The sequence below is a fragment of the Cardiocondyla obscurior genome, linkage group LG01 (assembly GCF_019399895.1).
Source record: "Cardiocondyla obscurior isolate alpha-2009 linkage group LG01, Cobs3.1, whole genome shotgun sequence".
NCBI lineage: Eukaryota > Metazoa > Arthropoda > Insecta > Hymenoptera > Formicidae > Cardiocondyla > Cardiocondyla obscurior.
In genome coordinates this window covers 11,627,144-11,652,045 of record NC_091864.1, presented here as the reverse complement: position 1 = coordinate 11,652,045, position 24,902 = coordinate 11,627,144, and the positions used below count along the sequence as shown (strand labels likewise).

Sequence of the window (24,902 nt, the reverse complement as noted above, 5' to 3'; positions counted from 1 at the left end):
GAATTACGGTCACGACAAAATAATCTTGCGCGCAAGATTGATAATAATTGATGGGGAAAAGTAATCGTGCGAGTTATTATAATGTTGAAAAGGCGAGGGACGAAATGGACTCTGTGTACGAAAGTAATCTCTCTTTGTGCATTGAAAAGCACAGCTGAATTTAAATGCAACGTTTGAGCTGTTTAATGTGTAATTGCGTGCTTATTTACATTTCGGTTAGCATACGTTCGTGAAATGCTGTGAGAAAACAAAAAAAAGAAAAAAAATTTTAAAGATTGCGCTGCTGTGGCGGATACGATTTATAAACAGAGGTAATTATATGCGGGCGAGAAAGCGTGGCTATTTACGATTGTATCGTGTACATATCCGCCATATGGGGTTGTCCATTTCGCGCACTAAATCGCATTTCGCTGCAACGGCGAGCGATACGGCCGTTCCCTCGTGTCCGAGCGATATTGATAATATAATAATTATGATTGCCATGCATTACGAATGGCCTTGTGCCACGTAAAATATCACATCCCGTGATTTAGTTTCAAATAGTTAATGGTCTTGGCAAGGAAGTGAAACTATAACTGGAAATCTGCTAACATTATTTATTAATAATAAAAATTATTTAAACAACTAAAACGTTTGTACAGTTAACGTATAGTTAATATCACGCATTGTAAAACTTGTTAAAGAAAATTTTTTAATCTCTCTCGAGTCAATGACTTGCAAGAAATGCGAATAAACGATATTATAAAAAACGTTACGAAAGTTGGATACTACTCGGAGTTTCGGTCCCGCGAGTTTTCGTCGACGCGAAGAAGTAGACGGACGCTGAAAGACGGCGATTAAAACTGTCCACCGACATTGAAATTTATTCTAACCGGTTGCATTAATCCCATGACATTGAGGAATAATTTAGAGGAAATAGAACAGCTTACGAGCGACAATACAGCGCCAGTCCCTTGACGAATACGGATGTTACTTTGGCAAGTAATTTACGAAGGGAAGAGGATGTCGAACAAAGCAAATTCGCTGGAGAAAATATGTATACGCGGAAAGATAATTTTGCTTACATAAAGTCATGCTTGAAGAAATGCGACGTAGTATGCGACGTAAATACATAACGTTACACGCAAATTTTAACGAACAAAGATCCGCCAATTTGCTTTTTCTTCAACCTTTCTGTTTCGATTTCGCAATATCTGAACGAAGATTGATAACTTTCGGCAAGGTTTAATCGTTGCACTCGAGTTGAGTTATCCACGCGGAAGCCAGTCGGAAAGAAACGTGGGATTTTTCTCGCTGTAATAGATTTGTCGTTGCCGTCCCGACCATTTTTCTCCGTCCGCTGAAGACAGCGCGAACAGTAATTTTAGGTATTCCAACAATGGTTTTATCTGCAGCTAAAAGAACTGTTTCCGTCTTACCGATTGGATTATTCGTCGATCTATATTGACCAGAAGAATTTAATTATACGACGCGCATTTCGGATCCGCAGGCCGGGTCCGGCGGAAAGTTTTATATCGATGTATCTGCTCTAATTTCTATCATAGCTCACTCTTTCCTTTTGCTTTACCGTATTCGTACATTACGATCGGCGGCCAGTAAAACGGTGCCATTGAATTACTTTATAATTTGACTGTAATGTACTATTTTTATTCGCGGGTAAAAATTGCGAGAGAAATCTGCGCGAGTCAAAATCTAAACTGAACACGAGAAAAACCATAATTCCTAATCTCATAAAATAATTTAAAAAAAAAAAAAAAACTGCAGTTTATTTATTATTTGTCTCAATCTCGTTTTTCAAAAGTGACGAAGTCTCTACCGTGAGTGCACTATTTGAATTCGAAAGTTTGTGCTCGCTAGAAATATTCATAAGCTACGAAAAGCCATTGGACTAAAGCGATCGATCGAGGACTAGCGATTTATACGTCGTTATAAAAGTTTGTATCTCACCTCGTCGTCGCGATAAATTCTTCGATAACTTTGACGAAGCTGGGCTTATGGGTATCGCTGCGATGCATATATACCGCACTACCTATCCAACCACGGACTACAGTCCAAGTTTTCCGCCGCGCCCATCATATTTTATAAACATTCTTTTAAGTGGATCTGAAAGGCACCATTAAGGCTGAAAGGCTAAAAACATGGGCTGATAGATGCGGGGGAAGTAACGTCGTGTCTTAGATCGATACGTTTCTGTTCAAAGAGTTGCGAAATTTTACGGAAAATTGAAAAAGGTAAAAGGGGGGGGGGAAAGTTCCACCATGTCCATGCTAGTTATAAGAAAAAAAATTTTATTGACACGACCAGTTGATTAAAAAAGACAGTGAGAAACGTATCTGGTAGCGCGTGAGATTGTGATCGGCGCTTATACAGAGTTTGCAATCTCGTGAATTTAAGGGCATGTTAATCGTTTAAGAAAATCACTAAGTATTGGATAATATAGTAAATTTTTAAAGAGCCTTGCGGTTGCAGGAAACCTTTAAGCCCCCCTGTGCAAGACACCTGTTCGCCTAGTCTATGCCTAACTACAAAGAACTTTCGTAACTTTCTTGTTTGAGATTTTGTTGCGGGAAAGGCGCTGCGGATAACGGATACTAAGAAATATGGTCTACTAAGAACGATACGGTGTGTAACGAAGTATATCGCGAGAGGCAAGTGCATCTAATTTCGACGTATTCTACTCGCAGGCGGCGTATTCTAGGTACGGACGTGTATAGATATATAGCGCGATAGACAGATTTTATGGTGTATTTTCCTATTAATAATATTGATGATGATGGATATCGTTGAAACTTTTAACACGGTATTAACTTTTAACAAGCCACTCATTCCGCAAACTTTATTTCGGTGCAACAAAGCTTTTATTTTATCATCATCCCTCAATATAACGGATGATCTGGAATGCAAAAATATTTAGTATAGGTACTATTAATTGATAAATCATATCGCGCTTGTTAATAATAAAGTGAAAAACAGAATTCTTGTTTATTATCTATTTGATTATTACGGATTTAAATAATGGATTTAGTTTAACGATGCTTTTTGAATTTTTTAATCTTATTAATAATATATCATACGATGTAAATAAATTTTTACAGATAACAGTAGCGATAATATAGCGACCGTATTTTACTGAAATTGATAAAATAGAAATTTTGGGAACCCAATATCGTTGTTCTCTACTACTGGCATATGAACGATCCTCGAGCTTGCGAACCTTTCGTAAGCTTTATTTGCATCAGTCGATAAAGCTTTGCTTATAATTGTGATCTTCCGTAGATAGAGCTTTTTTATGGTATTTTATAATATTTTATATTTAAAAAGTTAATTGTTAAAAATATACTATAGATAGTAGATTAATTAATATCTATAAAATTAATGATATTGTTATTAAAATTAACGAATACGTAACAAGAAAATAGTAAAACTCACAATGTAGAAATGCAATATTTATTTTAATATCAATATCTATTTTTTTTTTATTTTTTATAATACTGACACAAATTTGTTCAACGAGTTCGCGTTCTTAACAGTATGATTAGTCGAAAGCACGTATTTTTTATTTTTTATTTTTTATTCTTTTTTGAGCCCGAAGTAATATGTATAACGTAATTTATACGTTTTTATACAGAAGAGTCGTCAAAATACGTGTACTTAATTTTACGTAATACTAAAATTTAACATTGGCAGTGAGTCACAGAGAATAGCTTTGCCACATGTAAAGAAATAGATTAGCGAGCGCAACGCAGAACTCCGTGAAACCTGCGTAACAGTTGGCGCCCGCTGCATTCCATTGATCGTGATGAACAGCAGCTTGCTTCTCGCCTGCAAAAATAAGCAGATCTCTTATTTAACATATAATTTTTAAATATAGAAATATAAATTGTAAAAGAACGCTGGGAGTATAACGTCATTTTTACGTTCGCAAAAATTCGTGTTTGGCGATTTTATTTAATTTACCATTTAGGACGTGAATATGCACCGCGGTCGTGCTGAATTGGCTTACTGAGCACGTATATTCTCCGCTGTCAGTCTTTTTTGCTTGTTCGATGTAAAGCCTCGTCACCAAATCCTCGTACGATCTGAAAAATCGATCGCCGTGTTATTCAACCGTACCGCAAACATGCATACACAGATGTAAAGTTATTATGATATCTGTAGCATTGACTTTTTACTGAATTTTAACAATGACAAATAAAATAGATACATTAAGGGTACGTAATCTCTTTGGAGACGGAGTCAGATACATGACACAGCCGCGCATATATTTATGTGGGCCGGAAACGTGGCAGTGTATAAATATTCCACGAGATACTGGGCATAACCAGCTTACAGACATTGAATAAAGAATTGCATGATAATCCACAAATGCCACGTAAACGTACATGTAATACAGGTAGAAATGGCCTTTGAATACTAATTCCACCGAACTTGAGCCGCGCGTCAGTCGCTCCGCTGCGAGAGCGATAAAATTCGCTGGAAGATTGCTCCAGTTCTGTCTAACTGAAAGAGAGATAAATTTTCAATGCGCGTCGCACGGTATCTCGAGGTAGATCAATCGCGGCGGTTGCGTCGGCACAAAGCGCACTATCGCTCGTCAACGCGTACGCCCGCCGGCTTTAGGAGGTAATGCCCGTCGGCGTTACGGGAGGATGAGGGCGATCTGCGTGTATTTGCAAGATAGACAATGTCTGTACGTGAGCGCGTGTGAGCGCTCGCAAATCGAGAGACGCGATCGTACATCCGTCTCCCGGTGAGCTCCCCTTCGATCCGTCGCTACCTCACGATATATGCCCACCCATTAATGTGATAAACGTTGATGTGATCCGGCAGCGTCTCGCTATTTTTCCGCCACACGGGATACGGCACCCTCGAGTCGGGGCAGGACGGCCGGACGACGCACGCTAGCTCGATTCCGCTTCCGGTCTTGTAGTATCGGTCCTGCAATTCGTGTCTGGCTTCGTCGATGATTCTGATATCCGGCGCTGCAAAGACACAACGTAGTATTACTGAATAACGTCTATCATCGGTATACTTTCTATATTTCTTTTTACATTACATGTTTTACTTTCCACTTTTTCATGCGAATGGATATAGAAAATACGTGTGATGATTTCGTGGTGAAAACGGCGGTCGTGCAAATTTAATATGTTGCAATGAGGAATATTATAAACTTTATCCTAGAACATAGTAAAAGAATAGCTCTACTTCCTTTCATATTTTTCATATTTTTTTTATTTTTTTTTATTTCTTTTTTTTGCAAAGTTATGTAATTAATATTTACATATATTTCGTAATTGAACCAGCGTAGAAACGTGGAAAGATAATATCGTTAAAATGCACCGCGCTAGTAACGCGCGGGGGATATCGGTACGCGCAAATCTATTTGTCAAGATACGAAGGACAAAATAAAGTTGCATCGTTGCTCTTGCAAAGAGTCGCGCTACGTGATACAACTGCGGTTGGCTTGTTTCCAGGCGGGATGGCGCAAGATATTCTCACGGTAATTGAATCTTTACGAGGGAGGAATTTAAATTCGCGACTGCTCCGTTTAGGTGCGTCGCGACAGCCGCGACAATTTGCAACATATACGTAGGATTTGGCGTCCCGAAATGGAAAACAATGCATGCATCTCGCTGCTACCGATGCTACCGTATTATACGAATACTTTGTAATATATCACTCAAAAATATCCGGAGAAAAGACGTAGATTTTAGACCGAAGTCGGGCGTAAAAGGTGCAAGTAGTTCGCAAATCGATAGAGGTTTAGGATTTATTCTTTTGTGGCGTGATAGAAATCACCTCTTGCTTTAGCCTCTCTGTCTCTCGAAAATATCGTAAAAAAAATAAAACGTGATGTATATTAATTACAAAATAAAATACCAGTTGAAAGCACGATTAATTATGCGAAAATTCATGGATAGTTTATTTAAAAAAAAATAGAGAAAAATGCAATTTCTCTTCTATAGTAGAATTAAAAATTTATATATCTGGCTTTATTTATATTTAGATTTCAAAATTTTTCATCACACGTTTCGTTGAGTAGTATTCGCGAAATCGTACCATATTTTCGATGTTTACGTCCGCGGGTTAATGCACACCACCGCGTAACTATTTATATTTCGTTACGCGGATGTGCCAGATCTATGGATATTCCACGAGTGGGAGCATGCATAGCAAACAATCTCGAGCTGTTTCGTTTTTCGTTGCGAATTGCAGTTGATATAAAAAATGGATAATCAATTGAAACGAGCGACAGGTTTTTTAATGCGCAGAAATGTAGCGGAAGTCTCAGGAACAATGAGAGACCAAAATAAGGTCAATTATATGATAAAATTATTAGATTAATAAAAAATAATCTTTTTATATTAACAAAATATAAATACCGGTATCGTTTACGTTTAGAGATGATTTAAAAATTAATGATTGCGCTATTAAATATTAAATTTTTCTATTTACCGGCATAACGTAGTCATATCAGATAAATTATTTCTACGTATGTACATGTGTGGAGTTTTCCCCCTGTGACTTTTCTTTTATTTCTTCGTTAAAACATGACATTACCAAGAACGGTGACGTTCGTGACTAGCATTCTCGGCGGATGCGTATTCACTTGGCAAACGTATACTCCGTGATCTTCCCTTCGTACACCGGAGATGGCCAATCTCCAATTGTTTGGATACTGGAAGCTCACGCTGTATCTTGAGTTTGATATATGGGTGGTATTCCCGAGAGTCAAGAGAGACGCCCAATCGGTGTTTCGTCGTAACCACATTACCTAAAGTTCACGAAAATATTTGTTCAACATATTAAAATTAGAGTACGCATCGTCAGGTACAAGATAGTAAGTAGTCGGGATACGAGCATAGACATTTGAGTCTCACCTTCTTCCCGGAGAGCATGGCAACGCGACAATTGAGATAGGCTGTCGCACCTAAATGCAACGCCACATTTTGCGAGCCGTTGATACCCTGGCCATCCGCGTTTTCGAAATATGGTTCCCAATCTGTGACACGGTGATGGTGTCTCAAACGCGGAATTCGCAAGGGAGGCAAATCGGCGACTATATCTGAAACATATTAAATAAATTTTTTTATTCTCTTCTCGTCTATAATCTTTTTTTTTTATTACTAATGTAACAATAGTATACGTTTCTATATTTGCCTTTTAATATTTTTACATTATCGTATTTAGTCTTCTAACTCGGTTAGCTTTAAGTGATGAGAGATTGCATTGTTAGCAATATAAGTAGAGAGGATAAAGACTTAAACTGTGTTTTCTGAGAGACAATCTCGGCAAGATTTTCACGTAAGCCGTCTGCATTCAGTTTGAATGGTGCAGCGAGAACGGGATTCTCGTAAAAATGCGAGATTCGTGTTGAAAAGCGCGCAAAATTCGAGCACGTCGTGTAAGTTTGAATAAATTGTGTAATTACTTTGTCAATCGTATTATATCGTCACTACCTGCGTTTCTATTTATTCAGAATGAAAAAAAAGAAAAAAAAAGGTTACGTACCAGAAATGCTTTTAAATTTAAGTATGCATTCAATTAGTCGTATTTGAATATACCTCATTTCGTTTTGCGCTTATAAGTTAAAAATTTGTGCGATATTTTAAAAGAAAAGTAAACACATCTCTTCCCATCTGTCCTATATTTTTGCAATTCTTATTAATAATGCAAGATAAAATAAATAACATTTAATTTTTCTAGCAGAAAGTTCCATTTTCTATCGCGGGAAAACTAAACAAGCGTGAAAGAATAAAGGGACAAGATATAAAATTGTAGTCGTGTAACCTTTTAACCCTTTATTTCGCACGCTCCGTAACTGCGCGAAGGTTTCGGTCGAGCTTAGGAAGCACTCAGAAATTTTACGGATACTTGAAACATAAAAGGTACAATTATGCTGTAATGGTGAGCAGGTGGCTTTGCCGCAACGAACGACACAATGTTGGAAAGTTGTACAGAAGGCACCCACCATACTTTATTCTGACATCATTTCTTTGTTGCACTTTACGTATTGTTCTATTGCTAATATAAATTTGACATTTTTGTATTCTTTAAAAGTGGCACGAAATATTAATTATTTGAAATACTATGAAAAATAGAATAGAGAAAGGAAAAAGTGTGTAACAATCGTGCGATTAACGTGATTTATAAAAATAAAAGTTAAATATCAATTTTATTTTTCTCTCTCGGAAACTGTGGAATTATATCAAACGATAAAGCGAGCCCTAACTCTTCAGTTTCTCTCTAATCCTGGAAAAGGCATCTGCGAGAGAATTTTTTCGGATCTATGAACGACCGGTGTGTCTTGGTGAGCGTGTAACGACGCTTTCTTACGATCCGGAAGTCCACCGAGGTCAATCCCTGATTTTCTTCGTGGCTGTCGAAAAGATCGTGCACCCAATACCGCGACGTTGCGTAGAGAGACACGGTTCTACAATTTTACACAGCCGCGGAAAGTTCGTTCTTTGTTCTCCCTTAGACACAAAAGCAGATTGTCCATTGTCGTATATACGCTCCTTGCGAGATCGCGGAAATTGAAAAGCTATTCCTTCCTTACTCCGTGCAATTTCGGAATAATCTTCACAGCAGTTAAGAAAGGATGAAACATGGAAGTTCAAAGGGGATGCGGAATGGTAATACATTGTCAAGAGATGATGATAACATCGCGAGCTAAGATCTTGAAAAAAAAAAAAAAAAAAAGAAACGGATAAGTATAGAATTTCTGGTAGATTGCGCGACAAAAGATCTTTTGAATTAATCTAGGTCAGCCAAACAATCAGATCTATTTCTACGTGCTCCATTTCTCTCTTAATTTACATGTATATATATCATATAAAATTTATTTCCAGCTTTTGATTTATCTAGAAATTAACTTTCTATATTGGTTCGTGTACACTGCCCTAAGATCGCAATAAATAATTTTTCATCCTTATCTTTAAAACCGGGATTTTATGATTGATCTCATCTGTTCCGGTCGACGAAGAAAATTACTCATCCGTTATTGATTCGATTATGCGAGAATGCTCGGGGTTAACGAGAGAGAGAACTAAATGTCCGCGACACAATGACTACCTTTGTCTCTTTCAGATTTCATAGATCGCACTTTAATCGAATGAAAGAGTTAAAGAATCGGCGCTCAAAGAACTCATTCCGAAATATCACCGTCATTCGTCTTCATTTATTAATCCTCGGAACGGCGCAGTTTGTCTCCTGTCAAATAAACATCGGCAACATTATTTTTAATTAAATCAGGGCGCACTGCAATTTGATTGATGTTTATTAGTATATCGTTGATAACTATTATCAACTAGCTATTGTTAACGCATTGCCGATGATCGAAGGGAAGAAAATATTAATTTATTTATTGATCGAATCTACACTGCTCACTGAAACTAATTTAACGTATCTTGATTAATTTATACGATTTACACACGCGCAAGCATTTCTTATCAATATATTGTGCAAATTGTTAAAGCCACGTAATCCGAATTGATGCCATTGGTAGCGCAAATAAAATTTATTCATGCGCTTTTACGAGCTTGTGATTGTAATTCTCTAAATTCAATCTACTGACGGAAATACAGCGGACAAATTGATGATCGGAGATCAAACGAATATGGAGCGTGCGCGCATTTGGAAAAGTTTAGATAGCCCTATCAATTTATTACCGTCCAATCGGAACTGTCTAGAGCGGCGAATTAAATGTCTCTTCCAGCAAACGTGATATTTTACATTCGTTAAATCTTGTTTTTATCTCCTCCCCGACGATTTTCGTTCGTTAACCTTTAACACGCGCGATGCTCGCTGCTATTTATAATCCACCTGATTATTTATTTATATGCAATTAATGTTCGATTATTTATTTATTTGAAGCTAATAGTTATTCTTCGTTATTTTAAAATAAAAATTAATTATCTATCCGATACTGAGGCAAGGAATAACCTGATTTTTTTCGGAAAATATATTTTGACGCGTAAAGTTCGATAACAATTCCGGGACTCAGATAAAATTATGCCACGTATGCGAGGAAAAAGATTTCGCGCGAGATGCGACGCGCGTGAAAAAATTCGCCCGTGATTAATTTTTCTCCGCGGAGGGAACACTTACCGCCGCGTTATTCTCAATTGAGAATAACGGGTCTTCGTTTTTAATTGTACTCCGGCGCTAACCGAGTATTTCTACGATCTCTACAAGAGCGCAGATTGCACTTTGCCGCTCGAATGCAACGTGTGTAAGCCGGCACCGTGATTTTAGTGCCACTAAAGCGACTGCTGTGCGTTACACGTTGAGCGTACACTCCAGTTTCGTAAATGTGAATCGACAGCTGGATTGGATAAAAACCCCCGTTTTTCCTCCGCCAGTTTGGACGCGGACAATGATTTCCGCAGTTTTATGACGCGCGATATTAATCACTCGCGACGAAGTATAAATTCGCGGAATACAGGAAAAAAAAAGAAAAAAAAAAAAATTAGAGAAAGTTCTGTAAATTCAAACGTAAAAAGAAAAAAGAACACGGGGGATTTTCTTAACAATTGCCGTAAAATTTAATGTTTTCCGCGTCGGAGTTACGACGTTTGCGAGTCTCAGTCGTTAAACGTTTGGCAACGCATTAATTTGGATCGCTGAAAAAGAGAAACCTCGCGCTGCTCCCGATAATACGCGCAGGGACACCGTATACTCGCATTTTTACGTATAATAAAGAAATTGACATGAAAAATTGTAAAATAATCCGATATACAGGGGCCGAATCCAGGTCGTATCGAATATGGCATTAAAAAAGCATTATAGGCTTCCGAGCGGCGCGGACGTTCGGCAGATATTGCGGCGCATCACAATACGCTTTTGTGTTACGATCGATGTTCTTGGTAAGCAAGTCTAAAACTATATTACACCCTACGATAGCATCGATATGTCTACGCGAAGACTGTTTTTAATAACCCACGAAACGCACTCTTGACGTGATGAAATTATAAACGACCCCGTGATCCCAAAATCTATACCACCGAGTGAAACAACTTTAATTAAGAGTGTGTCCATTAGGCATCCGGAATCTGGCGTATAATGGAAAAAGTTCGAAATCGCCGTACCCTTCTTTCATTAACGCTAATGGGAAACAGCTGAAGCCACAAACGAGGAAATTTTCTCCTTCTCGCGATACACCGGAGTATATTTGCAAAAGTGTTTTTATTATCGATCTATATACAACGTCTTAATTGATCGTCGCGGATCCACCGTTTTAGACAATAACTCGCAGTCTCGCAGCCATTAATTGCGACGAGACTGTCTTAATTGGGACGCGGAACGAACGTGCCGCTTAAAGTGACCGAATATAAATTCTGCAGTTGTCCGGGGAAAATCAGGTCCCCAAACGACCTCCGGGTTTCTATCGGCTCGAATAATACTCGCCGGTGTACGCGAGGGTCATAACCCCAGATAATAGGATCTCGGAAAATATTTGGCGTCGGAATTACTAATTCGTCGTGCCTGTGCAAACTTTTACGCAATGTTATTTGCGCACGGTGAAAATTTCGCGATACTTTCTTTTTCCCCGGGTCGCGAAGAAAGGGCACATTTCGCTAACAATAAGTACCTAGAAAGTAAATGCACGTGATCGTTCTCACAGTTTTCACCTCGTCTTTGGGGAAAATTTTACAAGAGATTTTTCTTTTATTTTTTATTTTTTTCTTTTTTTACGAAATGCGTTACGCTACGCTTGCATGTACCTTTGAAGTCCACGATCCTCTCTGTCTCATCTTTTTTCTCTCACGTTTTGGTCCGTCGCCGCATCGCTCGTGCGAATCCGAGATGCGCGGTTTCGACTGCATTCTACAATCGAGGTCGCCACGACGTAATAAATATACATCCACGAGACCATTTGTTTTCCCAACATCGCCTTATGGCATGGATGCTACCATTGCCGAAGACGCTACCATTCGTCTTGTCGCTCATTTTTCATCGGCCGGTACTAGCTCTGTTGATGCTCCCGTGAACCCTCTGTCGAAATGAGACGACGTTTGCGAGTTTCTCGTACTTTGTGCTCGAAGCCCCGACGTGAATCCAATTACACGCCGGGGAAATGCGTATAAGTTGTACCGGCATGTGACTGCGAAAAGTTGTATGACTTTTCGTACGTGGAAAGAAAGTGCGCGCAACTTTTTTTGAGCGCGAGATTCTTAAATCATGATTTGTATAATACATACTTGAGCTTGCATCGCGCTTTTTATTAACCGCCGCATGATACTCTCGCTTAATAATTCTCTGACGATATTTTTAATCGATTTATACGCGGAATTGTTTTGCAAAATTAAAATTCTTTACGAAATTCTTCTTAAATTGTATATTATACCAGTTGCACGCGGCACAACGTCGAGAAACTTGGCGGTGCAACAACGTCGCTTCTAAATTTTAAGTCATAAAAGATACCGTCGAGGAGAAAGTTGTAATTACTCCCACAAGTAACAGAAGGATATAACCTATCAATCAGTCTGAAAACCAATATTGCTCGGTCAACGGTTTATTAAAATGACAAGCTTTCCCTTTCGCGGGGGCAAGTTTCATCTCTCGACAAAGGATATCTCCCGACAGGTAGCAAATCTACCGAGGTGACATGCTTGCCTGTAACGATGAAACTTTGTATGTAATCCGTAAAGTAATCTCCTCCCACCCCCGCAAATGCGCAATATTAAATTCAACGTGTCCGTAATTCTGATGCGGTCCTCTCCCCAGCCCCGCATCGTTGCGGTATCTTGACGTTGCATATCCAAGTATTTATGCAATTTCATCTCTCTCGGTATAACTTACACCATTAAAATTAGTTGCTGTAATTGGATTGCTACTTCCGACACTGCCGGAAGAGTTCCGAGCGAGTACGAATGCGTCTTAGAAACTGAAGGAAGAGTTTAATTTCTGCATAATTTAATGATATCTTGGAGATAAAATCTTGCGGATAAAAAAAAAAATATTTATCTTAATTTTTAATTATTAAATTGCTGACGCTGGATTTTCCAGAATTTTTTAAATATGTTTTTTTTTTTATATTACACCGTGTTTGTTATATCTCGTTTCGCTTTGATTGAACTTAATAACAATAGCATGCACAATGAACCTGGTGAGAGACCTGTAATTCCGCGGCATGACAAATAGGTCAAACGTGTGTGGTCAGATTCGCTTCCTGTTACGCATCCACGTGCTTCATATCTGTACGCTTCATTACCATCCAGAAGTTCGGTACACACAATAGCCATCTGTATCTGGTGTCTCGTTGTTCCTTTGACATATCAAATACTACAGACGGATAGATTCTCGTCAGCGTTATTGTTAAATAATTGATACGTCGCTGCGAGGAGAAATCTATTGATTTTTATTATTTTATTATTCAGCCATTTATTAGAATTCTATATATTCATCAGTACGCTGTAAAAAAAAGAAAAGTAAAAACGCGCGCGTGTGGCGATTTAGGTAAATATAATATTAAATCCAATCAGATTATATCTATAAATAATTTCGAAAGTTATTTGGACAAATCTTTTGTAATTCTCGGAAGAGAAAAAGTCATTTACCAGCTCGTAGGGATAAGAGGATTCTGTCTGACGAGTGAGAAAGAATGAGAAGATTTCATTTACGATTCTCAGTACGATGTTACGTCGAAGTCGTAAAATGTACGGCGTGGATTGGCAACGACAAACTTGGTGGATAGCATGAGAGACAGTTTTGTATGTGTGTACGTGCGGACACACTCGCGTGTGCAAAGCCACGTGCTACAGTCGAATGACAAGTCGCCAAACGAGTTTTGAATTGAATATTTCATCGGACGAACTCCGGACTTATATCCGACGAGACTTTCTCGTCTTGACAGGAGCATCAGTATCACACACGAGATATAAATATACGTTGAAAAATAAATGTGTAATATGTACGGCAAACAGTGCAAGTTGTATAAAGCGGAAAAGATTATATTCTTAGAATGGAAACGTCAGAATCTTTTTTTTTTTTTTTTTATTTCTTTGCGCTCTTGTAAAGGCACATTAATACAGCGAGCGTGGTGATGATTCTTTCAAGGCGCTTGATAAGATTGCGCCGCATTACTTTAAGTGCGGTTTCAGAAAAGCGGTCGTAACGGCGACAAGGTTAAACTTTCACGAGGGGTTGAGAATGGGCAACTGTATGCATCGCTTTAAACAATTTATTAATAATACGACGGCGAATAATTACAAAGTAAAATTACGTGCTCGTGTTTTGTAAAAGATAGGTAGATATTTGCTTCAATTACGTTAATAATTTATGCGAAAATGTACGTAGAAGTTTTATACTTCGCCACGAAGCGTTCCATGAAATTTTTTAACGTTTTGGTAAATAAGAAAAAGAGCAAAGAAATTAAATGACGCATTTTCGAGCGTTTACAATTTTTTTTTTTCCACAAACTGCTATGTAAACCTAAAATTGTACTTGCATGAGCGGTCTGGAATGGTCCGACTGCCGCGAGCGATTCTTTAAAACCTAATCGGTTCACCATTGAAATCCAGGACTGCTATAAAGCTATGTAGGACGGATGGATGTACATCTTCTTACTGGCTCTCGGCGGAAAAGCCGGTGCTGGCATCCACAGAAAGTAAATATCCGAACGGTCAAGCTAATATAGGTACGAGATTGTAGTTCATCGGAAATCGACAATGTAGCCATTCAATGTGTAATTTACCAATCGCAGCAAATAACGGAGAATAATTTCGACGCTCGTTTGGCGAACAAAAAGATTCGAAATAGCAGTTTTCACGATTTTCTCTTCTCGTGACTTCTTTTTTTTTTTTTTTTTTCTTTCTGTAACTCGTCGTCAATCGACGGCTCTTTTTGTTCTCCAATAGAGCTATGATAGTTCGACATACGCTTTCAAAGTGTTTCACGCGGAAAGAAAAAAGAAATCTAATCACCCCAAACCACATCACGTTGTAAAATTTTACATATTATCGAAACTTTCCCACGCTCGCAAGTTCGGCGCAAGTCAGGTGCATGAAAGTCCAACTAACTTTAGCATTAAACGAATCACTCTTACGACTCGGTTTCTCGGCTTAGCCGCGTACCGTTCAACTTTAGAGTAGGTAATTAAACCCGAAGTTCCTTGCTCTTCGATTCCAAATTTCTGCGCGACGTTTATTATGTTACGGAGGCGCCGGAAATTATTCGGCGCGATAGTCTGAGACACACATCCCTGAGTCAATATGTTTCCGGCATTTGAGTACAATTATCTACGCCTTCATGGCACAGATCTATTTTAATTTATTGTTTTCCTTGTTGCTTTATTAAAATCATATTAGCAAATAGAAACCCGAGACTTATATTCGCGGAAAAAAATTGAAAAGTAAGGTAATTTATTGGTGCTCTGTTTCAATGACACTCCGCCTCGGTATATATGAAAGAGTTATGACATTTATGTCAAAAACAAACTACGTTGCTACGCACCTTGCAGTTGAGTGATATTCCTGGTGACTTTGTGGTTGTTAACGAGCTGCTCTCGTAGGAGTCTGTCGCGATGCCGCGGATAATTGGCGATAACGATCGTGATTGCCGCCAATACAAGGCAGAACCTCGACCCCCACACTGATCCTGTCATCGCCCGTTGGATTTCGCATCCCCCGTAGTTTTTTAAATGTAGTCGGGATGGGTGTTGATCCTATGGTATTTCCGCACGATCTTTCTCTTCCTATTTGTCCTGAAAATCCAAATCATCGCTGAAGGAACACGCATTTACAATCTAAATTTACTGTAAATGTAGAACGTAATTAAATTTCTTGAAAGATAAACGTTAAAATTTCGTAACATATTTTCAATGTAAATTTTCCATTTTATATAATTTTACGATAAATTGCACGATACATTATGCGAATTAATGACAGTTCTCATTAATAAATAATTCAACTTTTTATAATTATGTAAGAAGAGAAGAATTACATAATTGGAAATATTATACGTTAGATTTTTTTTTCTTTTTTTTTTTTTAAATTAACAACGATACTAGATTCTGCATCGATTGCGTTATTTCTCGTAGTTGCCGCAGTGCGTACATTGTTCTATACAGGCTTTGTTCATGTGTGGTGCGCCTTGTCGAGTGGCGCGCGGGAATAAACGAAAATGGAAGTTATTGTGGACAACGCACAAGAAAAATGCGATGATGACATCCGAAACAAGTGAGAATTTAGATGCGCCCTAGAAATATATTATTTTATTATTCCACGATGCATCTTCCTTTTCCTAAATCCATATTCAAAAGTCGGAACATAATGGCGAACGAAAAGGAAAGCGCTTATGAGAGACCACAATTTTGTCTTTCTTGCAAAAAAAGAAAAAAAAAAAGAAAAAAGAGAGAAAAAAAAAGCAGAATCATTTATCTTTCACGGGAAATTTGCTAAAAAGAAAAACCTGCCACTTGCCGCTCAACTTCCAATGATACAATTTTCACCCATAAGTGTCGCGAGCTTTTTATCTCGATACACGATGGATAGGATAATAAAACGGATGGAAGAGAATTTTATTTCAGCATAACATTTACGTACGGTGTCGTCGAAAGATAGATCGTCAGCGTCGCGAATTCACTTGAGCTCACGTCGTCAAGGTGTAATATTGATTACGTCATTACATTAAATTTATAATAAATATATTTATTAAAGCAACATAATATTAATTTGCAACAGCATATCCAATTTGGAATGCGTGCATTGCAAAAATTGCGAGGCTTGTTTGCGAGATGTAACAAATTTGCATTAGGAAAGGAATATCCTTGTGGCAAAATAATAACTCGATTACTTTCGGAACAGCGCGTTTAATCGCTGTAATAAAATTTTCAACTGCTAGATTTCGCTCATCAAATTTCGCATTTGCCTGTTCGTAATCTTGTACATGTAATAAGCATAGTTTAATGTAAACGCTATATAAGCTCGTAATATTTTGTAATTCCGCGTTTATTAGTGAAATTACATTAAACGTCCCGGAAAGTTAAGTATTTTCCTCGCGAAGCTAAGTATTATCTTTTACAACGGTGTAATACATAATTTGTTTATTTAAATTAGAACAGCAGGGGATATGTAGAAGTTTGATTTATCTCGTAAAAATTTAAATAGCTATCGTAACTTGATTTTAGCTGAAATAGCGCAAAAGTATTTGGGGATGACCGTCGTTATCACGTCGCAACAATTTCAACTCTAAGCATCGCAGCGATGTTCGAGCAACTCCTCGAACTCGGGAACAGAGAGCAGTCAGCTCTCTGCAAACTTTGGATATATTGTTTTCGAAGGCGTTCACGCATCTAATAGAATTGATGTTATGAAGTTTAGCTCGTTAGGTTTCTTCGACAGAATATTGGCATGTTCCTACCGCAGAGATGTGGATCGTTTGTCAAGAACGACTAAGATAAACACGTAGGGTAATCCGAGGTTGGAAAGAAAGGGGGAAGGAGGTTATGGAGTCAAATAAAAAGCGAGGTAATATATCGAACAGTTAAAGGGGAAAAGGGGTGGCAACTAGAGCAAGGTGCCGGAACTTTTGCAGTTTCTCCGGGATTCACCTGCAGACCAGTTTGCGGTCGTAAAGCAGAAACTGCTATCTCTATCCGCGAAAAAAGATATAGCCGATCGGAGCTTCGGGATTTTCATCTTGAGATACGCGCAACCAATCCGGCTAGTAGGCGGCTGGATTATTGTGCCCAAATAACAAGGTGAGAGGATTTGCAATGCAGATCTTGCTATTATTGCGAGGGCGATATTCGGTATGCTTTCTATGGGCACTAAAATCTCCTCGCGCGTTTACCTCCGTAACGGCGAAAGGCACGCCCTTTTAATTGCTATTCATTTACCAGCAATTGTTTTATAACTCCTTGACTATTTCGCGGTGATTTTGAACGTCGCTAAACTTTCAAAAGTAAGATTTAAAAGGTTCAGCGGTAACCTTTGCATACACAATTTACGAAAAATTTACTGTTAACAATTATAATGTGCGTTAAAGCGTTGGCGTTGAGCCATAAAAATTTTATCGCGACTTTGAGGATGTTTCGATATGTTCGTAATATGATAAAATAAAGTTTGTTACGTTTAAAAACGGCAGATGAAATATTTACAAGTTTAGTGAAATAATTCATGTGCGCACAACAGCGAGATATTGCCAATAGCTACGGCGTCGCAGCATGTGCGAGGTTCCAAAGATTTCCGCCGAAGTAACGATACTGCTTTTCGGCTTTGAAAGTAGTGCGGAATCCGTTATAACGTTCCAGGAAGTCGTTTCCCACTGATATTTATGATGCGACGAATCACGTAACTTACTGCTGAAACCGCAGTTGATGAACGAAATGGGTTGCTACACATTTTCCATTATTTACGCACAATCCAAATATTTCTTATAAATAATAATCATATATTAATTTATTTTTATTTTCGAAAATTTCGTTTCGTGATTAATAAAAAAAATTTAACGTTTTTACTTTTTATAATAATTTGTTTTTTTTATAAATTAAATTTGTGTATGTTTTACATTTTTAAATGTGTACATATTTTTTAATAATATTTTTCATTGCGTAATTAATTAATAATATGCAAATCTAAAATATTTATATGCCGCTTTAATTGAATTGGCAAGTAATTTGGGATAACAAACGATTAAAAAACTGAATACATTCTTCCCTTTGAATTGGTTTTTCTTTGTAACAATAATCTTTTACGTTCTGATGACGTGTCGAGTGGGAAACTTTGTGCAAATTTGAGACGCAAAAGAACAATTGTTCTATTCGTCTCTCTCTTATATTTTGTCCGCCTTTCTCGAGACTCGCTTCGAGGGATTCGAGCTCTATGAGGGCTCTTCGTGTAGCAAAGGGCTTGCAAAAGACTCGACTATCGGATCTCACGGGAGTTCAACTCGCACGGCACGTCTCCGGATCGATCGATCTTGCCGGCCACTCGTGATGTCACGTTGCAACCATTGGGTTATCGATACCAGAAAAGAAACGCAACGGGAGGCCACGCGAGTACCAGACACAGAGACACGTGCGGTAGCGAGTTTTCTAATTTTAAAGCCCTGCCTTTTAAACCAGAAAAACAATTCCAATATTCACGGTAAAAGAAAGAAAAAATATGAGTGAAAATAAAATAAGAAAAAAAGCTTTGGTACGTTAAATAACTCGAATACTGCGACGCACGATACGGAGAGAAAAGGGTTTACGACGGAAGAGCGAGATGATACGACGAGCTCGCGAACAAAGAGGGATGGGCCATGATCAGATCGTTATTCTATTCTCGCAAGTAACAACTAATTGGTGTATACGTGTAACGGGTGCATAAATTCAAGTATTTTAGACTTAATCCGCCGGGAAAGCCGTTTATCATTCGTTTGTTCTATCGAAAAAAAGAAAGAAAAAAAAAATGTTTTGAAAGAGAAAAATTCGTCGAAAGAGAAAAGTTTGGCTCGGAAACCCTGGGATGCTTTGTACACACTAGCACAAAGAAATCTCTTGTAAATGCACAGCTTATTACCTGTCTCTTGCCCATTTTATTACGCGACATTTATGAGAACACATTCAGTTATCAAAAGCAGCGTGTTAACAAAAAATAAATGAGCTCTCCAAGTCGGTACAGATGATAACTTTAGCTCTTTAACACGATTTCTTGTGGCTATCTTGAGGCTGTCCTTTAACAGAGCCGTTCAGCTAAGTGGTTATCGGGAAATTGCAGGAACAATTGGACTATTGATAGCATTGACGCGTTGATAGTGCTCCGAAAATGCCTCGGCATGAATCTCGTGGCGATTGTCGAGGGTCGTTTACTTTCTCACATAATTGTTTACTTTCCGAAAGCGACTCCCCTTTTGCAACGGGAAAAGAAAAATAATTCAATCTCCGCTTCCCTGTGCAGCGTGAAAAGAGAAACTTCCGTCTTATGAAAGCTGCAGAGATTTCAGTGCCAGAATTGTATAGTCCACCGCTATAGAGCAGTCGATTTACGAGCCGGCGAAAATGCCGAGAGATTCTTCACCGAATTAGTATTAATATTTTTGCAGGGGCGATAATAATTACCGGCGTTTGACGCTTGTAAGTCTACAACGATTTCGCAACGGCGAAGATTATTTATTTGATTACGAACAATTTATTGTAGTAGCTGGTGCATTCGTGTAATCCTCCGCGGATTAATAGCGATCGCCATCAATCACGAGCTGATTGGAGCGAAACTAGAGCCCTGTTGCTGGATTTACAATATGCGTAAATTATTGGAAAATTACGACATAATAATTACGTTATTTTGATATAAAATGCGCAGCGTATTCGCGCGTATTAAGTGTAATTAGATTTTAAGTAAATGTCGTGAAATTAAGTTTTTAATTAAAATCTTGTTCTTTCAGCAGATACAGATAACGGTTGGATTAATGAACTTATTGGCGAATCATATTATAGGTAATCCACTAGAGGGTCGTAAGTCGCTGCGCTAAAGACATGATCCCGGGTATTAACGATTCCTAGCTTGTACGTACAGTTTCCTATAACGATCGAACTCAACGTTTATACATATTATATTCCAATCGAAAAGATATCAATTTAAATTATATATTTTAGTTTAATTTATTTTAATTTAAATGTTGAAATACTTTCTATGTGTCTGTATTTATTAAAAATTTCTATGCTTTGCATGATTCTTCTGGAACTTTTATGACGATTAAAAAAAAAAAAAAATGAAAGACAAGTAGAAAACAGATGATGTACATATAAATAAAGTTATAATTAGAAAGATTGGCCAACGAGCATAGCGTTTATAATATTTATGTTGCACTTAATTTTAGTCGTTTATTTATGTCTTTAATATAAATTACGACATTTATGTTAAATTAACAATTTTCCTGCGATGTATATTTTAAAGAGTATATGTGTCAACGTAAATTTTCTACTACTATCCACGCGAAAATTGGGCCGTTTGATCGATGTGCTCCACGTGAAACGTATTTAGAAGCGCGGTGCATGTTGATCGGGTATAAGAATCTAGTGGGCAAGCGAAAGAACAATGGACTTTTCGATAAAGACGTATGCAGCGGGAGTTGAAAGAAAGAAAGAAGGGAAAAGCGAGCAGGAAAGTAAGAAATCTCGCGGACACCTCTCGTTCACGTGCAATCGAATCACAGAAACGGTTTCTCAGCCAATCTTATTGTTCGAGCGTAGTTTATCAGAGAATACTTTAAAAGGTCGACCCGGGTCAATCCTTTGCCATTTAAACCGAGGCGGAGCAGAATCGTTTCTGTATCCAGAAAGTGTCCCATTCGTCTGTATCCGAGGTACACACTCGGCATTTAGCAGGGTTGGCACGTATCTCGTCTGTTTGATACATCAAATTTATTGTTGAGATTATTACGAGCACGGGATCCAAAATGTGTAAGCGATTTTTGAAAAATCCAAAGAAAAAAAATGTTAAATGCCACTCTCAATTCGTCCACGTTTATCAATTCTACGCACAACGTTAAAGATACAAAAATATATATATTATTTTATTATATATATGTATATATATATATATTTTTTTTTTATTCTGGAAATTAGGAATTTAGCTATTTCTCAAACTCGAATGAGTAACAAAGCAACTTTGCCGCTGAGACTACGTCAACTTGACTGCAAGAACTTCCTCTTCCTAAGCGCATTAATGTAGATTAGTTGCAAGATGCTGATATCCTTGCGCAACCCAGGATTGAAAGTCTGTATCTAGATGAATAATCCGATAGAAATGCGAAAGATAAATACCCGAAATAATGCAGTTTTAAGTCGATAAAATTGTTTCGTTGCAAAGTAACTCAATTTAGATTGCGAGTTACTGTCTCGAAAGTGAGAGAGAGAAAAAAAAATTGATAAAACGGTTCTGTCTATTTCTCATAACTCTTCAAGTTATTTTAACGGCGTCCAATTTGTGTACGCCAGTCAAGCGTTTTATAAGTCGATGAATTTAATTACACGGTTGTTGTTTCCCAGTATTGTCATTTAATCGGTTGTAGTCGTGTTTCTTACGGTGGAAATTAAACGGCTGGTTTATGATCTCCGTCCCTTGTATAGAGTCGTTTACATAGAAAGGCGGATAGGATGGATCGTTGATTGTGTCAACCATTATTCGTCGTGGCACGTGAAATCGATTATAGAAAGCAGCAATGTTCGTTATCGACAGATATGCATCATTCAGAAGGTTTGAATTTTCAGAAAATGCAGACTCGTTGGCGCTTCGCTGTGTCTCGAATAAATGCATTTTAACGTTAAAATATTATCATGTGGACCCGGGATATTTTTCGATCGTATCATTTAAACTAATGGTCTTTGGAATTTAATAAATTATTGCAAACACATTTTTAGGTCGGAAACGTAGCACACGCAGTTTGCAAGGCTTTCTAGAGAAACCATATCACATACTTTTGCGCATATTTAAATTTTATATAAATTTCGATTAATTTGCAACACATTTTTTAAGTACGTTGTGCTATCACATGAATATATTAAACATAATATTTTTTATTTCTATTTTATTCTAAACAAAAAATTAAAACTTGTATTCTTATATCTTTATATCTATAGGTTAAATGACAACTGAACGCTTTGTCTGTTAAATTTTATATAATAGTTCTAAAAGTTTTTACCCCACTTTTAAATTTCACATATTGTATACATAGTAACAATTTATTTTGTTTTAAAACTACTAAATAAATTGCAATTGTTATAAGTTGAATTGTTCTGCACTTTTTTAACAAGCAAACTAATTTACTAACTCGTAACAAGCAACGTTATGTATAAAAGAGGAAACCGCAATTAGGCAGTGCATATGGCTAACATCTTTATTGATTTTTACGTGTGTATATGTGGTCATTGTTGACTATCGAATTTACTCACTACCGAATACGAACTTCAGTTTTCGTTAACATTTAACAGAAAGAATCGATCAACGATAAAAAAAAACGATTAGTAACTAATATATCCATGTGGCTTTTTTGTAAACTCATACTTATATACATTTTTTTTTTTTTTTTTTGCTAACTCGTAATAAAAATTTTTTTTTTTAATTATAAGAATTTATCACATTAATTATTTTTATTACTCACCCCAATAGATATTTAATGGCTTTATGTATGGTCCGTTGTAATGACGACGGAAACAAATTTTGCGACGTAAAGAATGTATACCACTCCCGGTTGGTACAGCACAGGCGGCTGGCGACTGACTGCTGTGGAGTTTGAAAGCTCACGATTCTCAGAGCGACCTCTGTAACTTCCACGTGCTTGCAATAGACACGCACTGGCGCGCCGTCGTAATATATGTATATACCAACTGCGCATTTTGATCTTTTACAATAAAAGCACGACCGTTGAAAGAAAAATCATGCTTGGCAAAACCGCAGCTTTGCTCATTTCATATTTTAATGAAATTATAAGCGTTTTAAAATGATTTTTTTTTCTTTTCCATTATAAAAGAATTGTCGAGTGTTTTTATAAATTTAATTTTTAATTTTGACCTTTTGATGGTTGCAATATATTAATACTTTTATGCTTAATAGAATATATTTTTTTTTTTTGTTTTAAGATAATTTGTACGTATTTGTTAAATAATTTTGCATTTTAAATTTTAAGTGCAGATGTAAATGGAATATTTTAAATAACATTTGAATAATATTTAAATATTGTTTTTATGTGTTGCGAATATTAGTAAGAATTTAGGCATTGTGGTTTCTCATATGTAATATGCAATATATGTATTTATTGTTTAATTTTGCGCATACCACATTTGTTTGACAAAGAAAAAGGAGAGAAAGTGGAAAAACGAATCGCGCCACCGTGGCATTGGATCTATACGCGCCGCTATAACTTATTGTTAGAGCAAAAGGTAGCAGTTAGCAGCAGCAGCAGCAGCAGCAGTATTTCCCTGTCACTAACAGTGACCCATATGCTCTGTCCATAAAGGGTACGTATGTAAAGCCGCCATGAGCACTGGACATGGTGGACACATGTGCCAGGGTAGATGCGTTCTCCCGAATCATCCGGACGTCCAATACTCGCGGATACTGTCGGGCGAGGAAGTCAACGCATCGCATATGACGAAAGGCTGATGGGGTTGGATTACGGTAACCAGATCACCGTTGTGTATGAATATCGTCTACGAGACTTCGTGTTATTGCATGTCCGATACTGTTCGGGTTTATGAATTGTTTAATTTGTCTATAGCGAAGTATCGATTTTATAAAGAAATACAATGTCATTACTGCAAAATAATTTTTTGCGATTTATATAACATAGGAATTTTTGTACGTAAGGCGAGTTTATATATTCGCTCTTGGCTGCACTTTCTGTTGCATTTTTGTGATTATTATAAATTTTTCACCACTACATAACTACAAAGCAGAGAGTGAGCTTCATAGTGGACGTGGCTCGCCTTTCGCACTTCTTCGTGCTGACGCTGGGAAAGGTGGTACAGCTTCGGAAATCGAACATCGTCCATGCATTCTAACCGAACGGTTTAAAGTAGTGCTGCATTGAGTCTCGTTTTCGATGAAAGCATTAATAACAAGCTTTCGCGCACATCAAAGCATTCAACAATTGATACTTTTCAGCGACAAAATAGGCGGTCATTGAAATCAGATAATTTATCTATCTGCATTGCATCCACATCGTATTGGCGTTGAAAAAAACAATTTTTTGCGGCAAATGAGTTTTTGATGGATGCGAAATGAGAGAGCTAGAAAAAGAAATGATTGCGGTATCGCATCGTTTCAAAATAGAATCATAGAGTCAACCGCAATCTGGTATGTGTGATGTACGAGAGGTAGTTTTGCTCGTCATTTTTTAGTTATCTCTGTACTTTATAAACACTCTTTGCATATTTGCACGAGTAATACTTAATCTATTATCTTTATAGTGATTAA

At 37.5% G+C, this 24,902-nt stretch overlaps 1 protein-coding gene across 1 annotated transcript; it reads right to left on the bottom strand.

Moving 5' to 3' along the window:
* Positions 1-3,441: 3,441 nt before the first annotated feature.
* LOC139113704 (zwei Ig domain protein zig-8) lies at positions 3,442-23,229 on the bottom strand. Its single transcript, XM_070675036.1, has 7 exons — positions 23,089-23,229; positions 15,457-15,706; positions 6,882-7,066; positions 6,562-6,775; positions 4,796-4,982; positions 3,958-4,079; positions 3,442-3,822 (listed from the first exon to the last, which is right to left on the bottom strand). Exons 2-7 carry the CDS (start codon positions 15,605-15,607, stop codon positions 3,692-3,694), a joined length of 990 nt encoding a protein of 329 aa, XP_070531137.1. The 5' UTR covers positions 15,608-15,706; positions 23,089-23,229; the 3' UTR covers positions 3,442-3,691.
* Between the last annotated feature and the right edge of the window lie 1,673 nt (positions 23,230-24,902).

Coding starts and splice junctions, on each gene's coding strand:
- LOC139113704 (XM_070675036.1), bottom strand. CDS start 15,607: ATGACAGGATCAGTGTGGGGGTCGAGGTTCTGCCTTGTATTGGCGGCA. Junction 7,067..15,456: donor GAATATCACTCAACTGCAAG/GTGCGTAGCAAC, acceptor AATATGTTTCAG/ATATAGTCGCCGATTTGCCT. Junction 6,776..6,881: donor CCATGCTCTCCGGGAAGAAG/GTGAGACTCAAA, acceptor CGTGAACTTTAG/GTAATGTGGTTACGACGAAA.